This window comes from Citrus sinensis, chromosome 1 (assembly GCF_022201045.2).
Source record: "Citrus sinensis cultivar Valencia sweet orange chromosome 1, DVS_A1.0, whole genome shotgun sequence".
Taxonomy (NCBI): Eukaryota; Viridiplantae; Streptophyta; class Magnoliopsida; order Sapindales; family Rutaceae; genus Citrus; species Citrus sinensis.
The window spans coordinates 1,352,003-1,374,758 of NC_068556.1; the positions used below are offsets into that span (position 1 = coordinate 1,352,003).

At 32.8% G+C, this 22,756-nt stretch overlaps 4 protein-coding genes across 6 annotated transcripts; 3 read left to right on the forward strand and 1 right to left on the reverse strand.

Annotated features, from left to right (window-relative positions):
* The first annotated feature begins 614 nt into the window (after positions 1 to 614).
* Positions 615 to 3,859, forward strand: LOC102618067 (coumarin 8-geranyltransferase 1b, chloroplastic-like). Its single transcript, XM_015531801.3, has 12 exons — positions 615 to 743; positions 1,246 to 1,559; positions 1,660 to 1,743; positions 1,834 to 1,908; positions 1,989 to 2,072; positions 2,382 to 2,471; positions 2,600 to 2,701; positions 2,819 to 2,914; positions 3,000 to 3,071; positions 3,181 to 3,276; positions 3,371 to 3,475; positions 3,576 to 3,859. The coding sequence occupies exons 1-12, from the start codon at positions 680 to 682 to the stop codon at positions 3,615 to 3,617; spliced, it is 1,224 nt and encodes a 407-aa protein (XP_015387287.1). The 5' UTR covers positions 615 to 679; the 3' UTR covers positions 3,618 to 3,859.
* Positions 3,860 to 5,106: 1,247 nt separating this feature from the next.
* LOC102617787 (60S ribosomal protein L39-3) lies at positions 5,107 to 5,847 on the forward strand. Its single transcript, XM_006483377.4, has 3 exons — positions 5,107 to 5,259; positions 5,365 to 5,468; positions 5,579 to 5,847. The coding sequence occupies exons 1-3, from the start codon at positions 5,257 to 5,259 to the stop codon at positions 5,625 to 5,627; spliced, it is 156 nt and encodes a 51-aa protein (XP_006483440.1). The 5' UTR covers positions 5,107 to 5,256; the 3' UTR covers positions 5,628 to 5,847.
* Positions 5,848 to 7,462: 1,615 nt separating this feature from the next.
* Positions 7,463 to 11,837, forward strand: LOC102617301 (aspartate aminotransferase, chloroplastic). 3 transcript variants are annotated; one of them, XM_015531800.2, is made up of 12 exons: positions 7,463 to 7,627; positions 7,756 to 7,831; positions 7,955 to 8,011; positions 8,224 to 8,418; positions 8,521 to 8,559; positions 8,647 to 8,736; positions 8,856 to 8,964; positions 9,048 to 9,157; positions 9,355 to 9,498; positions 9,651 to 9,841; positions 10,111 to 10,375; positions 11,493 to 11,837. In XM_015531800.2, exons 2-12 carry the CDS (start codon positions 7,760 to 7,762, stop codon positions 11,622 to 11,624), a joined length of 1,404 nt encoding a protein of 467 aa, XP_015387286.1. In that variant the 5' UTR covers positions 7,463 to 7,627; positions 7,756 to 7,759; the 3' UTR covers positions 11,625 to 11,837. The 3 variants fall into 3 exon arrangements, with proteins under 3 accessions (XP_015387286.1, XP_015387285.1, XP_006483438.1); XM_015531799.3 differs by having other exon boundaries at positions 7,468 to 7,663; XM_006483375.4 differs by having other exon boundaries at positions 7,470 to 7,663; positions 9,651 to 9,817.
* A 376-nt stretch (positions 11,838 to 12,213) lies between these two features.
* On the reverse strand, positions 12,214 to 15,909 carry LOC102616995 (probable receptor-like protein kinase At1g80640). Its single transcript, XM_006483374.4, has 10 exons — positions 15,573 to 15,909; positions 15,130 to 15,309; positions 14,783 to 15,036; positions 14,553 to 14,685; positions 14,389 to 14,452; positions 14,213 to 14,309; positions 13,961 to 14,063; positions 13,204 to 13,322; positions 13,019 to 13,108; positions 12,214 to 12,649 (listed from the first exon to the last, which is right to left on the reverse strand). The coding sequence occupies exons 1-10, from the start codon at positions 15,721 to 15,723 to the stop codon at positions 12,482 to 12,484; spliced, it is 1,359 nt and encodes a 452-aa protein (XP_006483437.1). The 5' UTR covers positions 15,724 to 15,909; the 3' UTR covers positions 12,214 to 12,481.
* Between the last annotated feature and the right edge of the window lie 6,847 nt (positions 15,910 to 22,756).

Genomic DNA, 22,756 nt, shown 5'->3' on the forward strand with positions numbered 1-22,756 from the left:
TGATGCATATCTTGGACCAAGCTAGCTTTGTATAATTTATTTTACAAGCAAGAAAGACGAGAAAATCCTTGCAAGCATTTTACACTCACTGGAAAAGGAAAAAGAAGTCGCATTGAAATCGATTGTCAATTTTCATTAATTTTTCTAAAAAAAAGTCTACATCCATCCATATTTAAAAATACTAGGAATTCTAAAACATCATGCACATATTTAAATTTGGCTGACTTCAAAAACCGTGGGCCATAAGGGTTGGCAATCATATTTTAACTTAAATTTTCATTCATTAATCGTATTCGATTATATCATCGAGCCATCTCAATCGTCTTTGAAATTTAAAAAATTCAGGTAGCACTCTAAGTGCTATTTTAATCTAATTGATATTTCGAAAAGCCACCTACCCGATCACCTGACCAAGTGCCACGAAAAAAAAAAACCTCTGAAGTATATTCACCAAAATATATATTACGAAAACAGTAAAAACAAGAATAAAAATATTTAACAAATTCTTTTAGTCTTAATTTTAAGGCGTACCAAATGGACCACAAGCTTTGTGTCTGTTTCACCGGACAATTATAAATTGAGAGTTTGATCATTTAAGTTTTTGTCAATTTCGCTGCACAACACACAATACACATTGAAGAAGAGAGAGGGAGAGAGAGAGAGAGAGAATCAAATCATCATGTTGCTTCAAATGAATTCGTGTTCAGGCTTCTCACTCAAATACCATCCTTTGCAACCCTCTAGTAAGCTTCATTCTAATATTTTCATAATGTCTAAATTGAGAATTCGATGATTTTTTTTTTTTATTAATAAGCATTAGAATATAGTAATGCTTATAGTAGAGAGTTCACCATCCACATTCAAAATGCCCTTGGACGTCCAGGCAATGTGTTGATCTAATATATGTGTGCCGATTGGTACTTTTTGAAGTTGAAGTAGTATTGATGTGAATAAAAAAGATCCTGCTACGTTACGTTAATCGTAACGTACATCCACACACAGCAATAATATCCATGGTGGGACCCGCTACTGTTGTTGTGTGTGGCGTACGTTACAATTAACGTAACGTAGCACTGGCCAAATAAAAATTATTCAATTTTTTTTGTTACAGTGTCACATTTACTTTTCAACAGAACAGTGAACTGAGGTATTAAGAATTTATCACGTCTCCGTTTTTAGGGTAACTAATATTTTAACAGAGCAAAATGTTTTATCTAATAATTTTTTTTTTATTTGGCCATTTAGATTCTGTCAAAACACTTCGGTTGCCGTCGACTCAAATAAATGGCTTGGTAAACAGAAGTCAAAGGAAGAAGTACTCTGTCAAATGCTCCTCCCAAAGTTCATTTTCTTTAACTAATAAAGTTGGAAACAGAGAGGATATAATCAACAGAAATCATAAACCATTGAACAAATCAACAGTTGCTTTGGCATTACAAGATGGCTACGCATCAAAATCTGAGGAAGAAAACACTCTTCCAGCAAGCTTTGTACAAGTTTTGAACAAGAAGTTTGATGCACTCTATCGACTTACTCGTCCCTACACTTGGGCTAGCATTGTGAGTTGCTTTATAGTTATCACAATATACTTATATTGAAATAAAGTTTTATTTGTATTGACACAATATAATAATAATAATAATTTTTTAATCTTATCAGATTGTAGGGGTATTATCAGTTTCTATGCTTGCAGTACAAAGTCCTACTGATTTGACTGCCACGTATTTCATAGAAGTATTGAAGGTAAATTTTAAGTGACAGAGAAACTAATCGCATGCTTGTCGAATTTAATTTTGATAACTTAGGTTTTTTTTTTTTTTTTGATATTTTCAGTCCATGGTGCCAGCAATAATGATGAATAATTTTGTTAATGCCATAAACCAATTGTCTGATGTTGAAATAGACAAGGTATTTCACTCAAGACCTTATTTTGCTTCGTAATTATTTTTTGGTACTTTGCTAACAAATTCAGCTTAAAATTGTCAAAGGTTAACAAGCCCCATCTTCCTCTCGCTTCCGGAGACTTTTCAATAGCAGAGGGAATTGCAATTGCTATAGGATCCCCAATGATGGTAAGCAACGGTCATTTATCATTGTTTAATTATTTAGTTGTGTATCATAATGGTTAGTAAAGAAGATTTATTTAGATTTATAAATACGATAAATCTTTCTATTTAATATACCAATTTTTGAGTTTGATATTTAAAAATATGAGTCACACTCCACCTTAAAAATTTTTTATGTAATAACCTTAATTAGTTGATTTCATTGATTACATCAATTTTCAAGTAAATTTTTTATGTTACAACCTTAATTATTATTATTATTATTTTGGACAGACAACCTTAATCATTTATTTCATTGATTATCTCAATTTTCAGGGTGTGGCTATGGGAATGATGCTTCGATCTCCACCACTAGTTATCTGCTTCATCATATGGTGGATAGTTGGAGCCGCTTATTCCTTAGATGTAATAAAAATCCAAATTGGTTTTTACATAATAAAAGTCCAAAATAGATCTCATGCCCATTTAAACACTTAGCTTGATCAAATGAAGTTCATCTAATTATACTGTTCTTATCGATCTCAATCTTGCAGCTTCCCCTTCTTCGATGGAAGGGAAGTCCACTAATGGCTGCAGTAACCATCATCATTCTGAATGGACTTCTACTTCAATTTCCTTACTTTGTACACTTCCAGGTACATACGAGTTCTCCATTTTTTATTTCGAAAAATCCATAGTAATTCATTAATTGTATGCTTTCATGTCGTCACGCTTTCAAACTAATGACGTGGATTTGACACATACAAATATAGAAATATGTGCTTGGTAGACCTGTAGTATTCCCAAAACAGTTGTTGTTTGCTGCCGCTATCATGCCAATTTTCAACGCTGCAATTGCATTTTCCAAGGTAACTAATTTTTCAGAAACTAAAAGCTAGCTCATCTTCATCAGCAGCAGCTTAGATAATCTACTTGTTTTGGGCTTTGCTATAGGATTTACCTGATGTAGAGGGCGATAAAGAATTCGGCCTTCGAACACTCCCAATCATCCTAGGGAGAGAAAGAGTGAGTAAATTATTTTCTTTATATATCAACTTTTATTTTCTTTTATGTGAATTCCAAATACAGAATAAGAATTGGCTAACAAGTCATCATGATCTTGAATTTTCTAAAGGTATTCTCAATTGCTGTTAATATGCTGTTAACGGCTTATGGAGCTGGTGTAGTTGCTGGAGCTACTTCGCCTTTTCTGCCATGCAAAATTGTCGCGGTAAGAATTCCTTTATTTTTTACAAGAAATTTGGCCTTGTTCGTATGCTTGCTAAAGAATTTGATATTTATCCTTAATTTCTTTTTTCTTGCAGATAATAGGCCACTCTGCACTTGCTGCCCTTTTGTGGCGTAAAGCTCAAACTGTTGATCTCACCGACCCTCCATCAATGCAATCTTTTTATATGTTCATTTTTAAGGCAAGTGGTTCGACGCTCGTGCTTCAATTTTGAATCATATCCAAGCAGGTTCTATTATTTACTTACATTCTGATGACTTGTTATTTTATCAAATCTGCAGCTGTACTATGCCGAATTCTTCCTTATGCACTTCGTACGCTGAGAATGAGAGAACATTTCACATTCCTCTCAAGAGTTTCTTTTCCTTTTATTTTCCGCTCTCTTGTTTCAACCTCCATGCATGGAATGAGGAGAGTTTGTTAATCAAATAAAGAAAATTGAGAGTATGACTAAGGTTGTGTTAATTTTTGTAATAATCTGTTATCCTGTTTGCGTTGAAAAATGACTTGAATGGACACATGACATGCCGTAAAAGTTGACAAATGAAGCCGTCCGTGTTTAACATGGCATATGACTCGGATACTGTATTTTTTTTCCTTTCTTAAGGTAACCTCGATGGAATAAGGGGAAACTTATTAAAGTATAAAAAAGAAATACAACTAATCAGTGATGAAATGGAAAAGATTGAAAGTAGATTGACAAAAGAAATAAAGATTTTTGAATAGTACAAACTAGAGTTTTAAATCCCTTTCTATAATAACCCTAAATATAGTGAATTTATCAAAATATACAAATATAAAATATTATTTTATAATAAATTCTCCTAATCAAATAAGAAAAGAAAAACAAACAGCACTCAAATCCAAGTTCTAGGAAAAAAAAAAAAGATAAAGGCATGCGCTATTTATTTTGTTTTTATTAGAGAATAAATGAATTCGATTCCGATGGCGATTGTTATCAATTAAACTAATTAACTTCAACCAAAACAAAATTTGACTCGTCGAGATTTAAAAATAATTAATTTTAAATAAATTCATTAATTATACTTATTAACAATGTCTTAGCAGTCTTAATCAATAAATTGATATCAGCTTGTTGATTAATTATCAATAGGGAAAAAGAAAAAAGAAGGTTCAAATCAAAATAGTGAAAATACCCAGACGCGCGTGACTCACTCTCGCGATATATACGAGCTACAAAGTAGTAGGTGAAAGATTTGGAGCTGAAAATCACGGGAAAAGAAAAGTGATATAATTGCCTTTTTCCCTCATTTAGATTATTATTAGCTACGTTAATTAATAGATTATAAAAAGTGATTATAGCCTTTCTAGCGTCGTTTGGATTGTTGGACCGCCATGTTGCTCGCCTCCTCGCGTTAAAACAATATGTACTAACTTAAAATCATTTATCCTTTTTGAGAGTTTTAAATTGAGAAAAAAATTATTACGCAAGTGAAAATGACACGAGAAAAAAAAATGAGTTTAGAATTATTCATTATTGTTTGCAAACAATTTTTTTTAGGGGGTTATGTTGAATTATAGTGATGAGAAAGGTGAAACGTTAAAAATTTTTTAAAAAAATATTGAAATTGGGTTTAATAAGGAATCGGCTTAACTAAGGTCATTTAGTAGTAGAGGTGTTATAAGAAATTATATTATTTTTAGTTACCTTAATGGGGTGATTAAATTAGAGGGGTTGTAAGGGTGTTCATAGGGGTGCTAATAGTTAAACACTTTCTGAAATGGTCATGGACTCACCTGTAGATTGGGCCTCTCTCTTGTGAAATTGAACCGACTTTACATTGAGCATTTGAGCCCATAAACCTTATATGCTGGTTCGGGTCGGGTCAAATCAGTCCGTTTTAACCAGCACCTTGTATTCTATATAAACGCACACATCGTTCAATCTCAGGATTTTACAACTAGGGTTTTCGCTGCAGCCGATCGAACTAAGAAGCGAAAATGGTAACTCACACACACAGTCTCTCTCTCTCTCTCTCTGATTGTGTAATTGACTAAGTTTTAGTTCGGGTTTCTTATTGGTTTTTAATGTAAATAATTATGGAACAGCCGTCACACAAGACATTTATGATCAAGAAGAAGCTTGCCAAGAAGATGAGGCAAAACAGGCCCATCCCTCACTGGATCCGTATGCGCACCGACAACACCATCAGGTATCTTTTATTTTGTATTTATTATTATTATTATTATTATTATTATTATCAGAAGTTCATTTATTTTAATTTTTTTTATTTATTTGCTTTATGTGTTTTTCCCTCTTCAGATACAACGCAAAGCGCAGGCACTGGCGCCGCACAAAGCTTGGATTCTAAGGTGTTTAGGATCAGATGGATTTGTTGTTGAGTTTGTTTTAAGCTTATGTTCGAGTAATTTAGACTATGATACCTGGCCTTATGTTTTATATTTAGTTTTGAGAAACTCATTTGTATAAGGAACTCATTGAGAGTCCTTATTTTATTTTGTGCCCTCTTGAGTTAATTTGGACTTATGAAATTTGACTTGTTTCGATCAAATGTTTGATGTGTTCCTCTACATGTTGCCTTAATTTTGGTCAATTTTTAGCTTTTATTTATGTTTCCTTCTGTGGATCATGTAGATGTTCTATAGTTGAGTTAGGCTCGATATATTTAATTTCTAGGGCTTCCGTTTCCCTGCAGTTGTGGCTTAAAAGCCAAACAGCATGATGCTACATGGAGCCTCAAAAGTTGTTGCAAAGTTTTTGAGATTGCTCTGGTATTTTGTCATTCACCTATTCATCTGTGATGAACTTGCTGATCTCTGATTTGTGTATGTGTGTGTGTGTAATATTGTTTCTTAGTTTTTCTTGAAAAATGATTTTGTATGGAGGTAGGTCTTATCATTCTCATTTTCTTTGATAACATTCCATTGTGGATACAATATTATCCTTATTGGACTCCATTTGGGGAACAATACCAATTTTAAATGTGAATTTCTGCTTTCGTATCTTATATTACAAGACATTCATTTCTTTCACATATGTAGAGTAGGGGCTGAATGGGTATTTGGATGTTTTGCTTCCAATGGGATTGTGATAACCATTGTCTATGGAAATACTAGGGAAATAGTAAGAAATGCTGTGGAATCAAATAGTGGTTCCAAGTATATTTTGCTGTATCATTTTTGTTTTCTTTTGTGTGTTTTTTCAATGTAATTTGCTGAAGTGATGATATGGTTGAATGGCTTCTTCCTTCTCCAGTTGTGCCAAATGGATGCCAAATTTGTGGATGCATATTTTAATGGTAATATGGTTGTTTGATATGATTAGTAGATTATCTCCTGTTCTTGCGTGCTTCTTCCTACTGTTTGAATTTAATCATCCAAATGGTTGGCTCGAGTGTCTGTCTTCACTATTATGGTAGTTTTGTTAGAAGCTTGCCTTCTTTAAAGTTTATCGTTGCACAAGCTTGTAGTCTAGTGATATATTGAGTTGCTTCCTGAATCCTGCCCTAGTGAAATGTTTTTTTTTGCCCAAATGATTATGCAAGTTACAAAAGTTTTAGATGATCTTTCAATTGCTTTTTCTTGGTACGCGCCAAATATGCTTGGATTTGTATAAAGTGTGGAAGAGAATTGATGGTACCTGTTCTAGCTTGACCATGGACATGATCAAATACTTCACTTTTTAAGTGCTGGCATTCATATGATGCAAAGTGGATCCAATTCTCCTGATTGTGAAACTTTTGCGAATACCAAGTTTTGAAAACTCTACTTCCTCTCGTTAATGCTTATCAATTCGTTCAATAATGTCCAACATGATCCCTTAAAACGACTTGTGGTCCTGTTTAAAAATTTTTCCATCTGAATGCATAAGCATTGGAAAATAACAATGCTAAGAATCATAACTTGAGTCTCAAGTTTGAAAAATATAAGTAAATTTTTTTTTCTTCACCTTAAAATCTCCTAAAGCAACTGATTTATCATTATTTAAGCACTAATTGGGAGCGAAAAATTAAAATGAACAAGCAAAATTGAAATTCGTCGTACGGGTGGAGATCATCTGTTTCCCGAGATTATGCCCGACCCCGCACATAAAACGTTGCCGTTCAAATGCTGACAAATGGCACTTCAACTCGAACCAGTCATCCTCGTCCAATCGTTCGAAAGACTATATTACCCTTAATCCACGCATTAATTGCGACTACGGATCACTCCGTCACAACCAGCAGCGTCGATTCAAACGTACTTGTTGCTCCATAGCAAGGAGATCGCACACGCACAGCTTCGTAATAGTCGCCATTTTCTCGTGAAATCTCTTTACCATCAGTGAATAAGCTACTTCGATTAAGTCAAGGCGAGCTTAAGCGTTCAATTTTTATCGTAAAATCACGTAATATTTTATCTCATTTGATTTACTCGTAAATTTTTTATATTCATCATCAACCTCGTCGTGTAACTGTTTATGCGTAATTGTTGATCCAGATAGATGGCCTCAACAATGCTTTCAATAGCTTCTGCAACTCCTTCAGCTTCGCTATCGATGCACGAGAAGCTCAAGGTGGGACTGATTCCTTTCTGACTAGTCTATATTTGTTGACTTTCCAGTTTCTGTCTGGTTTCCGAGAACATTTTTCATTTCTCTTCCCGGATTGTAGCCGTTAATTTCTTTTTTTCCGCGCAGGGCAAGGTTAAGCTTGGAAGTACCACTAATTCGACAGCAGGATTCATTAAGACTAAAGTACGTGCTATTGGATAAGATTTGTTATTAAGTTAATCGATTTTCTCTTTTGATTAATTAGTCGTGAACAGTCTGTTCTTGTTAATAATATTTATTAATATTATTGGTCGAGCTCTCATTGTACGAATCAGATGCTCTGTGAATTTGATTAAGCTTTTTCATACCCTTTTTTTTTTTTTTAGATTTGAGTTTTTTATTCTCATGATTTGCAGTCCTTTGGTCGAGTATCTATGGTTGCTGCTGTCAATGTTTCTCGTTTTGAGGGTGTAACGATGGCTCCCCCCGATCCAATTCTTGGAGTTTCTGAAGCTTTTAAAGCTGACACAGATGAAAAGAAACTCAACCTTGGAGTCGGTGCTTATCGAACCGAAGAGCTACAGCCTTATGTGCTTGATGTTGTTAAGAAGGTTGGTTCCATTTTCTCGACCAAATTTTCAAGTCTGAGCATTGGTTTCTTTCATAGTCAAATGAAGTTACGTTGACCGTTTTGGGACTCTTCCGTTTTCCAGGCAGAGAATCTTATGCTGGAAAGGGGGGAAAACAAGGAGGTATATTGATTTGTTCACTTATATGGATAAATTGAGGCCGTTCTTATAGCCTAGGATCACTAAAATCAATTTAATTGCAATGTACAGTATCTTCCAATTGAAGGTTTGGCTGCATTCAATAAGGTGACAGCAGAGTTATTGTTTGGAGCTGACAACTCAGTGCTAAAGGAACAAAGAGTAAGTTCAGATTCAGGCCATCTTATCAGAGAATAAAGTAATATTTTATTTGAGACAGATTGTTTAGTTGAATTGTTTTTTTTTTTCCTTTAATCTATTTGTCAGTAATATTTTTCCAGGTTGCAACAGTTCAAGGTCTTTCAGGAACCGGTTCTCTTCGGCTGGCTGCAGCTCTTATAGAACGATATTTTCCTGGGGCAAAAGTACTAATATCATCTCCAACATGGGGTGTGTATTGTGTTTCACTCAATCCTGTTTGTGAAATTTGCCTCAAGATACAGTTTTTAGACACTAACACAATCATCTTACAGGTAACCACAAGAACATTTTCAATGATGCTAGAGTTCCATGGTCTGAGTACCGCTACTATGATCCAAAAACAGTGGGTTTGGATTTTGAGGGAATGATAGCAGACATAAAGGTTACATCTTGATCAAAGAGTGTACTTCATTTTTTTTTTTTTTTTCAGTTTGGTTTTATTTTCCAAATATAAGTTTTAGCCACTTTCAGCTTTATTGAGGTCCTCAAATGACATACTTAAATATCATTTTTGCACACTTTGGCCGTCTAAATCTTTCCATATAAATCACTCTCGTATTAATTGTTTTCCATCTGCAGGCAGCCCCTGGTGGATCTTTTATTCTGCTTCATGGTTGTGCTCACAACCCAACTGGCATTGATCCAACCCCTGAACAATGGGAAAAAATTGCTGATGTCATTCAAGAGAAAAATCATATTCCATTTTTCGATGTTGCCTACCAGGTATGATTTCTTGAAATCAAGATATAAAATGAGTCTCAAATGTCATTCAGACCTGCTCAAATGGAAGTTATAGATATTTCAAAGTTCATTCTGTAAATTTAACTCTTTGATGTACCCCCCCCAACAAAAAAAAACACTTTGATGTACTTCAGGGATTTGCAAGTGGAAGCCTTGACAATGATGCATCATCTGTGAGATTGTTTGCCACACGTGGCATGGAGCTTCTTGTTGCTCAGTCATACAGTAAAAACCTTGGTCTTTATGCAGAAAGGATTGGAGCAATGAATGTTGTCTGTTCGTCATCTGATTTAGCAGCAAGGTGCTGTGAAGTTGCTGTAATCCAGTTAACATTCTACCATAATATACGCATATAAGATGTAGGACATGCATAATTATAATATATATGTTAACGTCAAAGTCATGCACCTTTAGTCCTAGCTGTTTTAACAGCTGGTGGCTTTTAACACACCAGTGGACGCCTGGCTGGTATGGAGCTGTGTGTATGACATCATGGGGCTGTATTCTAGTTTGTTTTTTAGATAAGGTTTTGTAATTGATTTATTACTGAATGCCTACACATTTTGGTTGAGCCATGCTAATTCATATTTGCAGGGTAAAGAGCCAACTGAAAAGGCTTGCTCGACCTATGTACTCAAATCCTCCTGTTCATGGGGCTAGGATTGTAGCCAATGTTGTTGGGAATCCAGCTCTCTTCGATGAATGGAAAGCAGAGATGGAGATGATGGCAGGAAGGATAAAAAATGTGAGACAGAAGCTTTTTGATAGTCTCTCTGCAAAAGATAAGAGTGGAAAAGATTGGTCATTCATTCTCAGGCAGATTGGCATGTTCTCATTCACAGGCTTGAACAAAGCGCAGGTAATTGCCCTTCTCAAGTTTTTCCCCATTTCTTTCCCAAGATAGGCATGTTTTTAAATTTATATCTTCCTTACATTCGTTCCAGAATAGTTTGCATTTGACTCCAATTCTTTCTAGAAATGTTCTCCACTAAGAAGGAGAACAATTTGAGGGAAGCAGCATGGATTGACTATAAAGAGAATGGAAACCAAGGACTAGACCATAGTGCTAGTTTGTACAACAGAGAATTTGGATCCTGCTCCTATTCAAAATGAATATGCGCCGGTTATATTTTCTCAAGAAAAAAGGTGGTCCAACCTGTATTTTTATTATTATTTAGCCTAATGGCAACCCAATATCCTCCGCACCTATACGAGTGCTTTTGTTTTTAACGCAAAAGATTTTACCATCTCAACTAAATGGCACCTACAAGTGTCCCACCTTATAAAGTGGGTTTATATAGGCTTTTGGCACTTGCAAATTTAACTCATCAGTTTTTCATTTTGCCAAGTAACCTCTATTCGGTTGATGCCTTGATGGAGAACTATACTAAATATCCTGTGGCACTATTTACTACCGAGATACTAAAATACTGAGGATAATTGAGCATATTCTTAATTGGTAGATGTGTTGTGGAACAGGGAATTTAATTTAGTTCTCCGTCAAGGCATCAACTGGTAGAAGTTACTTGGCCAAAAGAACTGATGAGTTAAATTTGCAAGCACGGAAAGGCTGCATAAACCCACCTTTCCAGACATCATGTCAATTGTGACAAGATGGCCACTTTTTTTCTCGAGAAAATATAACCAGTGCATATTCATCTTGAACAGGAGCAGGATCCAAATTTTTTGTTGCATGATCTTGCATGAGAGTCTGGTCGCCAGTTTACATTTTTCATATGTTAGCTAGCATCCACGTGTATCATGAAACTTTACAAGTCTTGAATCATTTGAGGTATGAAGTCATAATTGCTGAATCTGTAACTAGGGAGTGCATACAAATCTGGAATTGTTGTGATATTTTTGTGTTTAGAGCTCTGTCATCATGACTGCCTCTGTCTTAGATCAGACCTTTTCTATGTAATGGCAGCCCTCTATAGCCGACTTACTAATCTTTTATTTGTCTTTTATCTTGTCAGAGTGATAATATGACAAATAAGTGGCATGTCTACATGACCAAGGATGGGAGGATATCCTTGGCTGGATTGTCTTTGGCCAAATGTGAATATCTTGCCGATGCCATCATTGATTCATATCACAATGTCAGTTGAAGTTGTTGGACCACTAGACAGATATTCACATTAGAAATCAGACCATTAAAATGTTGGGGAGTCCAAATTGATTATTATTTACTCCAATGCTTACAAGTTCCAATGGTCAAGTTTTGATTGAGCAGTGTTATATGTACGTATTTCCGGAAGATTTAATATAGCTTTTGGAATTTGAAAGATATTTTTATATAGATTATTGGTGGCATTGATTTACATAGCTTGATTTACACTCAAATTATTCAGGCTCTTTCGTCTCGTAATCAACATGAGACGTGTTAGTAGCAAAATGGAACTAGAAATTAGTGTAAAAGCATGGACATTGATGTTCTGCTTCCTTGTGTCAAAAGTAGCCCACCTTGTAGTCTTATATTCTTGCATAAGCTACAAAATTTTTTGAACTAATGCCGCATAAAGAATCACCTATTAATTTATAGTTGACCTTCTATGGGTCAACATCTAATAGTCGTCAGTCAAGAGAGTTTTTTTTTTTTTTAATTTTGCAAAAATACAGCTTAACATAGGAGCGTTTCTATAACTAATGCCTCTTATAGTAAAATTAACAAATAAATACATTATGGGCAATATAAACTTCAGGCTAAAAGAATTCATTTGAACTAATGTTTCAGTGTATGTCTGAAAGAGTCTGGTATAGACAAGTGATTTTCAGAATGCCAGTGCCGTCATCATTTACAAATGGGATAAAGAATTCAAACACTCTTTACATTTCCAACCAGACCGATCATCCTTCACTTAATATCAAAAGGATTTAAATTCTATTCCAAAACCATAAAACATATGCGTGTCGGCAGTGCAAGGAAGTTAGAGGCTCAAAAAAATTGTTCATGCGTTCAGGCATATCAGTGTCCAGAAGGTATAGTGGAGTCTGCAGGAGGTCCAGATGGTGCAACCCTCAGAGTTCCTCCAAGCTCCACTGGAACGAGTGGGATAAGAGAGTGCAAAACATCCGTTATCAGTGGTCGATAACTTGGCTCCGGTTGCACACATAACACAGCAACAGCTGCAACCTGCACATCAATTACAACAAGTTCAACTCAACGTTTTTCTCTTACGCATATTGCTAGCTTCAGCAAGGCTGAGGCTGGCAGATAAGCCTTGCACCGGTAACCTTCTCAAATTCCTAACAGTTTCGCTTAGTTGTTCTGCCCAACCAATCCCCATGTAATCAAATTTTCTTCCAACCTAACGGTTATCTAACTCTATCCTAAAGAACAATCTCATTCTGCCCTACCAAAAAACAATTAAAGAAAAAAAATAAAAAAAAATTATCCAATACCCACATTAATCCAAAGTTAGGTTAAAACCAGTCAGCAGTCAGTTTTGATCTGTCCAAAACTGTAGTTAGAAAGTAAAATGCTGACCAAGACGCAACTAACCTGGTATAAATGCTTTAAATCCATTGTACTTTTAATCACAGGATCCACAATGTTTGGGAGTTTAGATCTGTCAGTGAGTTGAGGCATGGCCTGCATTCGTGAACAGTTCAAGCATCAAGTTTCAAAATCAATCTTTATAACATTGCCTTCCTGGAAACGGAAAATTAATGTGAGCATAAACATACCCATGTGACAATAGATTGGCACTGAGCTGGTGCCAGTTTCTCCACTGGCCTTCTTCCTAAGAGAAGTTCAAGAAGCACAACTCCAAAAGCATAGACATCACTCTTGTCTGTCAATTTACCTAGAGAAATGGAAACCAACCAAAAAAAAAAAAGGGAATCTTCTTTTTAGAATAATTAAAGTACAAAGTGCATTGAGTTCATAATTGCTTTTAACTATAGTTATGGAGGTGGCAGGAATTTTTCTTTTAGCTCCATGTAACATTCTTGTGGAAGCATTTTAAGGGCACAGTGACACTAGCATCACTCATGATGCATAATGAAGTCCGTATGGGAAAAAAACGTGAGGAATTATACCTCGATTATAAAATTTTCAAGTGTGAAATTATGAGTTATTCCAAGTACAATTGCATGCCAACCATTACCAATATTATTTACTTAAATCACCCTGTCCAAGGTAAATAAATAAAAATGAGGCACCCTTTAACTTTTACAGAATAAATATTCTTGAAGAGCCTCTACATAGTGAACCACCCAGCAAAAGATCCAAACTTTTACATTACAACCAAGCCAGATTTATGCACATGTGCATGTATATTTGTATATATAAAAATAATGTAATCTAGAGCCATTTATATTTATAATTATTGAACCCACTGCAACTTCCAACACAATTGAAATCATTGAAGGTACAAAGCAAATGAACATGTAATATCAGTAAACATAGCTACCAGTCAAATTAAGAATTTACCAACCATACCATCTAAAAGATACTCGGGAGCCACATATCCCAAAGTGCCCGAAAGCTTAAGATTGTTCTTGTTTTGGGATCCATCGGTTATGGCAAGACCAAAATCTGAGAGCTGAATGCAGAGCCAACAAAGAGGAGAAAAATACCAGTGAATTCAATGGAAGAAGATGACAATTTGAAGTAGAAATATTTTAGTGCAGTCTCAATCATTAGTTTAAAGAAAAAGCCCAAGACCTCATTAATTTTGCACTAATACTTTACCTTAGCATTAAACTTGGAATCTAGAAGTATATTGGAGGATTTCAGATCTCTATGAATGACTGCAGGGTTGCAGTGCTCATGTAAATATTCTAATCCTCTGGTCAACAGTAGCAAATATTTTAGCACTCAGTATACACCAGAAAAATAAGAAGAATCATATGAAAAAACAAGCTCACCTAGCGGTATCAAGAGCAATTTTCATTCGCATATGCCAAGTCAATGCTGATCCATGAGAAGGACCTAAAACATATACAATAAAATTTTCATAAAGAAAAAGTATTAATAGATTTGTTTATAAGGAAAAAAGGAGGGTAAATTAAAAGGAGGATAAATTATTTACCATGCAATTGAATATCAAGGGACCGATTTTCCATCAATTCATAAACAATAAACCTTGTGTCATCATGAGCACTATAACCCAACAGACAAACAACATTTGGGTGGTGAATATTACTCAGCAAATCCACCTCATTCTGCAATCACAAACAACTCAAAATTAGAACAGCACAACAACTACAACAACAACAACATAGATTTCAAAATTTATAAATCCCCTTAAACAAATAGTACCTCAAATTCTCTGCCGGCATCTTGTGTTGCACAATCTAATTTTTTGACAGCGACGTGCAAGTTATCATCCAATTTAGCCTTGTAAACACATCCAAATCCACCCTCACCCAATATATTACTCTCATGAAAACTGTCGGTGGCTTTCTCTAACAGCTTATACTCAATAAATGAAATAGCAGATCCCTTCTTACTAACCATCCTCACAGAAGTGAATTTGCCCAAAAATGATGATAACACAACTCCATTCTCAGAATCTACAACACAAATAAAAAATCAATGCATGCTCAACAAATTAAGAAACTATAATGATGAACATGTTATTTAAAAAAAAAAAATAAAGATGGTACCTTTGCTCTTTGCATTCTTGTTACTGGATTTGAAGGAGTACTTCAAATGATAAAGCCACAAACACAATAAAGCCAGAATGATTAAACAAAGGGCACTGCAAGCAATAATGAGTGCAATAAGCAACTTGTGGTGTGCATCCATATGGTGATGATGCGGATCCTCACTGCCCATTTGAATTCCTGTTAAAACGCACAAAAAAAAAAAATTCAATTTATAAAGTAGAGGAATCCCCAAAACAAACCACTTAAGATTTCAAAGATACTCATTATAGCAGATTGAATATTAGTTAGTGAAAAGAGTATCTTTTTCATTAATTGTCATACATCACAAAGTAAGTATATAATCAAGAAAAACAAAATATCTTTTTTTCCCTATTTTTTGTGGCATTAAATGCACCTAAATTAGTGGGTGTTTTCAAATTTTGAATTTTATTAACTACTACCTGGAGAAAAAGCAGCCATTGAAGTAGAAACAGGGGAAATGAGGGGAGAAAAAACAAGGGGGCCTGGTAATGGCTCTATTGAGGCATGAATCCAAAAGGATTGATGTAGAAAAACAAATAAAACAACAAAGAGAATAAGAAGAAGCTTCATTTTTATTTTTCTGTTTCGTTTTGTAAGTTTAAGAAGGAACAAGAACAAATGGATATTGAAGAAGAAGCATTGGCCTGGCTTGTAAGTTGTATGTTCAAAAGTGTCACACACAAACAGAGAGAGAAAAAGAAAAAAGATAAGTGAAAAGGTGTGCTTGCTGCAAATGAATTGCCCTTTTTTTAAAAATTTGCTGGCTCTTCTTTTAACTGTTCTTTTTAGCAAAAAAAAATATATATATTTATTTATTTATTCTGTGTGCAAAAGGAGACAAAAGGAGGAACAACAAAAGTAAATCTCACATTTGAGTAGGACAAGTAAGTGCACACAACAATCATGTGGATGGGTTTGCATTCTAATTTCTTTAACCAAGTTAAGATTTAAGAATTCTAAATGGTAAAAAGTAGTAAAAATAAATAAATTGTTTAAAGTAATTCTTTCAAATGAGTCAAATTCTGATAATACGGATATATTAATCCTAATTAGTAGTGTAGGTAATAAATCATGTATGATTGAAAAATATTAAGGTAACTTTAAGATATTATTTGAATCGCTCGTGTTTATTAGTACGAAATAACTTTTCATGAATATTTAAAATTTTATCCAACCTAAATGAGAACGAGCGTACGTTCTATATACAAAGAAAAAAATTTATAGTTAATATAAAAAAATCTCAACAATTATTTTTAAATATATTAATATTCTAAATCTATTAGTCAAAAGTGTGAAAAAAATTTGACGTGTAATAAGTAAAACTTTATGTTGTTTTTAAATTGTTTAATCATCAACATTTTGTTTCAATGCGGATGGGATCTTAAATCTAATCCTTAGAATGATTTGTTTTGTAGGACTCGTGAACAAGTATCCTTTTTTTAAAAAAAAAAAAATCGAAAACACTTCTAAAGTGTCATTTTTATGTTGATTTAATTTTAAAAACGGATGAAACTTCTGGTTTTTGTTGACTCAGTTGTCTAATTCTCGAACTTAATGGCATGATATAATTGAGGTTATATTTACACATCAAGAAATTTATTGGCATGATGATGACAGATCAATGATCTTAACTATTAATTTATTTAACCTAGTCTTAACTTTAATCTCATTAATTGTTAACTCACTTCCAGAAAAAAAAAAAAAAAAGTGCTTTATTTTTTTAACCTAAAAATCTGTTTTTTCGCTTTTATTCTAGGTTCTTGAAGCTGCCTTCAAAGAAATAAATACAACTTTGCATGAATATCTTTGAATGTCAGTACAACTTTGCATAACCAACTCCTAAATAAAGCTCTGCGTTAAAGTGAGAATGCTGACAGAGGAAAGAATTTTTTTTTTTTTTTAAAGTTGGTTATATACCTTTTATTTATTTATTTACTTAAATGGCTTAGTAGGTTATATACCCAATTTGATAAAAAAAGTGTTTGTTGCAAAAATTGCCATAAAATTAACAATTACAAGTGCAAAACTATCTTTCATAATTGTGTACCAAACTCAAATCATACTTTAAACAAAAATTGGATGGCAATATTAAATTCAACTGACCAACAATAATTAAAATGAGTTTAATGTACATAATCTCTTAAAAAGAGAGGGAGAGAGAGAGAACACACTTATGTGCAAATTACCCAAATGGGTTACTTACTAGTACTAGAGCAAGAAAATGATTAGATTTTCAAAATTGGGCTTCTATATTATTATTATTATTATTATTATTATTATGAATGTGAGTCACTAGGCAATCCCATTTATCAAATTGGCTTGTCACGTGTTAGGTGAATAATGATTCATGACTTGTGGTTTTGAAATAAAAGGCAGTCCAAAACAGGTCACACTCACCGCTATTGGAAAATAAATAAATAGCCCAGATACACCTCACAATTATTGTTTAACATAAATTGTGCAATCAAAGAGTTCTTATTCCGCTGCTCAAGGTCCCGGGTAATTAGCAAAAATTGCAAACTCAGATTCTTAGCAAAGAATAAAATCCCACATCAAATCAAGATCTAAGAGTTGGTTAATAGTATGATTAAGACCATTTGATTCAAAGTTTTACATGCAATAACTGGCACTTATAAGAAGACAAAGTACGTGATGCCACAGTCAGATTTTGCCTATTTTCAGTCTCAAAGAAGCTGCAACTGCGGCGCAATTTGCTTCAAATTTTCTGTGTCTTTTGTGATGATAATTAAAATATGCTCGAGAGAGAGAGAGAGAGAGAGAGAGAGTACGAAGAAAGTATTCTTGCATTCATACGTCAATTATTTAATCTTGCATTCATACGTTAATCATTTAATCTTAAGTTAGTTTTTATTAAATTTAAGGGAAAATCTGTGTGGTGCAACTATGGCACTCTTGCATTCATACGTCAATCATTTAATTTTAATCTAGTTTTTATTAAATTTAAGAGAAAATATGTGGTGCAACTGTGGCACTCTTGCATGCATTCATACGTCAATCATTTAATCTTAAGTTAGTTTTTGTTAAATTTAAGAGAAAATATGTGGTGCAACTGTGGCATTCTTGCCTGTATTCATACGTCAATCATTTAATCTTAAGCTAGTTTTTGTTAAATTTAAGAGAAAACTTGTGGTGCAACCGTGGTACCGTGCCGCAGTTGTATCCAGCCGTTGGATGCTAGTGGAATCCATCCATCTAAATGCATCCAACGGTTGGATGCAACTGTAGCACGGTACCACAGTTGCACCGTAGCCGAACCCTAAACTTAAACACCTGCAGCAACATATTTAGTGACAACAAGTAATTTTAACTTAATAATTAGTGATATTTACGAAAAATCTATCACCTTTTCTTTAGCATGTATTTCGCAAAAATCACAATCCCTTAATTTAAAAAGCTGAATTGTTCATGTTTACTTGAATCTCATAAACAATTCGAAAAATTTCAATGAGTGTGTTTTTCTTGTTCGAAGTCAAGTTCGGTACCCCTTGAGAGTCTGTCTCAACAACCAGAGACTATCAACCTATATTTTCTGTAGTGTCTATTCACATACTTTTCTATTTTCTTTAAAATATATATATATATATATATATATATATTGAAGTGTTAGTTAGTCATGTGTTTAGTTGAATTTATTCATTTTCAAAAATGTCTACGGTGCCAAATTTTTAAATTTCATCTATTCTCTGCAAAATTCAATGAAAACACAAGTGAGCGGCATTGGAAATCTCAAATCTTGAATTTAATTAAATACTAATCTGATTATTATAATTTTTTTTTTTAAAGAAATGATCAAATAAAATGAATCGAGCTAATTAATCACTAAAGACTATGAGCGACTTGTCGTTCAACATTTGTCCATTCACCGAAGAGTGAGTCAGTGTAATAATGGCCCAGCAAATCCCAAGTTATGGCCCTCGCTTTTCATATCATCCGAGGGATGGACAGAATATTCAAAATATAATATTAAAATATTTAATAACTATTAATTATTATATTTTAAAAAATATATTGATATAATTTTTTATTTGTATAATAAAAAAATTATTATATATTTTAAAATTATTAAAATTATTATTTAAAATTTATATTTACTACATGTTATTAATTTTTGTTTCATTATTATAATTTTTTTCACATCAGTTATAACTTAAAAAGTACAGTACTTAAATCAATCTCAAATAAGACCTAAGCGTCGTGAACATTACATGTGTGGGCTTTTAAGATCTCGCAATCTTGTCAATCAAGTGGCCTAATTAATAATTGTTAGTTAAAAAGAAAAAAAAAACCTAATCATATCCTTTCATTTTTTTTTAAAAAAAGCCTAAATTATTATCTTTAAAAATATATTTAAAAAGGCAAAAGATCATATAGTATATTTATGGCAACCGGCAAGTGGCAAGATCAAAATATATCGTAAGTAGGGGTGGGCACAGGTCGGGTTGGATCGAGTTGGGTTGAATATCAACCCGACCCAACCCGCGGAATTACAGGTTGGGTCAGGTTGGGTAAAGTTTTTGAAAAACTTCATTTTTTTAGTTTAAATTAAAATAAATTAATTAAGTGGAAAAATTTATAAAAAAAAACACAAATATTAAAATCCTTACAACAAATCCAACATTTCAAAGTTCAACAATCAAATTACTAGTACATAATTAATGGAAACATAAATTATTAGTACATAATTAAATTTATTAGTACATACATTTAAAGTCTTGTTTAATACAAAATGCTATATGTCAAAATTTATATAATAACACATACACACACACACACACACACACAACATATATACCCACATACATACATACATATATATATTGATATATATACACACACGCACATATATATACATATACATACACGGGTTGACGGGTTGGATTGGGTTAAAAATTTTCAACCCAACCCGCAAAAAATCAAACGGGTTGGGTCGGTTTCACAGGTTGGGCGGGTTGGTGCCCACCCCCAATCATAAGACTCGGATTTTCTTTCAGAATTTGTGTAAAATTAGTTTAAAAAATTTAGTTGTACCGAAACCCCAATTCTTTATTGTATAAATATTTGGCATATTTTGAATTACTTTTGAGAGGTTCAAAAGTGATTTTGACAAAAAAAATTAAAAATTATTTTTGGCAAAATTACCCTGTTCTACAATGTATTTTGAAAGTAGAGACAAAAAGTTTTTTTAAAATTTGATTTTAAAATCATTTTTATATTTAAAATATAATTCTATACATATTCTCATATATATATATATATATGAAAATCCAAAATTACCCTCATTAATTTGGAAAATAAAATTATTAACTCTAAAGAGATTAATGTTATTATCAATTATGTTGTAGTAACAAAATAAAAAAATAAAACTAATGACATAAAATATTTATTTGAGTTATCAATTATTATATTATATAATAAAAATATTTTATGTATATTTTTATAAATGTGTAAATAATTTTTTTTTAGCATTATACTCAATTCAGTCATTTACATTCTTATAGTAATTTAATAGAAAGATTTACTAAACGCACACAACTACTTTTAAAATTCATAGTACCTTTAAAAATAAACTTTACCAAACGTTTATCTACTTTTCTTTATAGGTGATTATTTTCTCAGCACAACTAATAATAATATTTTAAAAATTATAGTATTACCAAACTGGCCTAAACGAGAGAATAATGGATTTAGTAAAATTAGAGCCCCAACAGCTTTATTGGCTCTAATTATTGCCTTATATGATTAGGCAAATATATCACTGTTGATATGAATTTGTTAGCGGGAATATTCAATAATAATAATAATGCCTGATGGGGCCATGAATCAAATTCAAATGTTGTACATGCATGCATGCAATGTTCCACTTATAATTTAGTGGATGGAGAGAGAGAGAGAGAGAGTGAGTGATTTAAATCTAATTTTTAACAAATTTTGTTAAGAGCAATATTGCAAGATATCTAAGGTTAAAATCCAGCTGAAAAAAAAAATTATCGAACCATTTAAAATTTAAAATAAAATGAAGTAAATAAGATGTAAAGATTATAACGAGATATTCAATACTGAAATCAGTTTACTTCAATGGGGTCTAACAACTGCCTTATTAAGTATGGTGATATTTGACTCCTTTAATTTATATAAGCAACCCAACAATCACGTTTATACCAATACTCATTTTATTATTACATAAAATTAATGATAAGCAAAAATAACTTTTAAGTACACCCACTTAAATATCTTTAGTAATATTTAATTTTATAAGGACATTTTCAATCGCTACAATTTCACACAAGTTTTTACTCAATTTCTAAATCAATGGTTGAAATGTTATAGATCAAATAGTATATATAGACTTATGTTATTAAATCCAATATAAATGTTTTTTTTTCCTCCTTTAGCTTCTGTCATCATTTCAGCCATCTCTTTTTCATTTGTTTCTCTATCTCATCTCTTCTAATGTTCTTCTACGTATTTACTTCATCTATTGTGCCCAAATTACAATAGTAAAAAAATAATAACAAAAATAAAATAAAAATTATCATTGGTTTACTTTAGAGGATCACGAAAAGTTACAGATTATTCTTTAACAAGAAGAATAATGCAATTAGCCTTCACTTGACTATTAATTTGTTAAATCGACCAGAAGCTTGGCTTGGACGACTTTAAACATGTAATAAACGCGAGTACTATTGTACTAAAACCGTTTCATCACACTCTCAAAAAAAAAAAAAAAAGTTTCATCAGATTTTATTTTCATTGATTCAAAAACCCCCAGTCAAGTATAGAATAAGTTTAGAAATATAAGCTTTGAAGTTATTCTTTTATACGATCGTATACCTTGCCAATGATTTCTCATATGTTAAATTATTTAAAAAAAAAAAAAAAAACCCCCAAAAAGATAGAGAGAGATTATGAGAGTTAATGTCCAGATTTTTTTTTGTTACCAAAGTTAATAATCAGATTTTTTTAAGTTTGAATACCCTGAAAAGCATTAAAAAAGAAAAAAAAATATATTAAGGGTAAAGCAGAAATTAAATGGAAGTATTAACAAAAAAATAATTTATGGGATTAATTGGGAAGTGAGGACTAATGAGATTATTTAGGAGTTCAAATATCACCCCTCCCACATTAATTTTACTGCTCCTTCACTGTCCCAACAGTTGGCCCAATCTATTAGGGGCATTTGATTTCAATTAATGGGCCTGCTTGACGTTTTGGGCCTTCAAGTCTCATTGACGTCGTTTGCTCATCTCTGTTTCTCTTTAAAAAGATAAGATCAAGTGTACATACCCGCAATGATCGACATTGATGCCAAAGAGTAGGATCGTGTTAAATGCTTTACATTGATATATGTATAACTAAAGGCTAATGCTAAGTTACATGCATATAACTTACAACCCTCTCACATGAATAATGAAGTGGCTTAAGGGGATCCATAACTAAATATTATTAGAGCGTACTTAGGCCGCTTCAGTAGGTAGGAGTCAGAGATGCCACACAAATCATTGGTCAAATGGTAAAAGACTATTTTCCTCAATATGAAACATATGAGTTTGAGTGTCTGTAAATTTTTTTTAAAAAAATATTT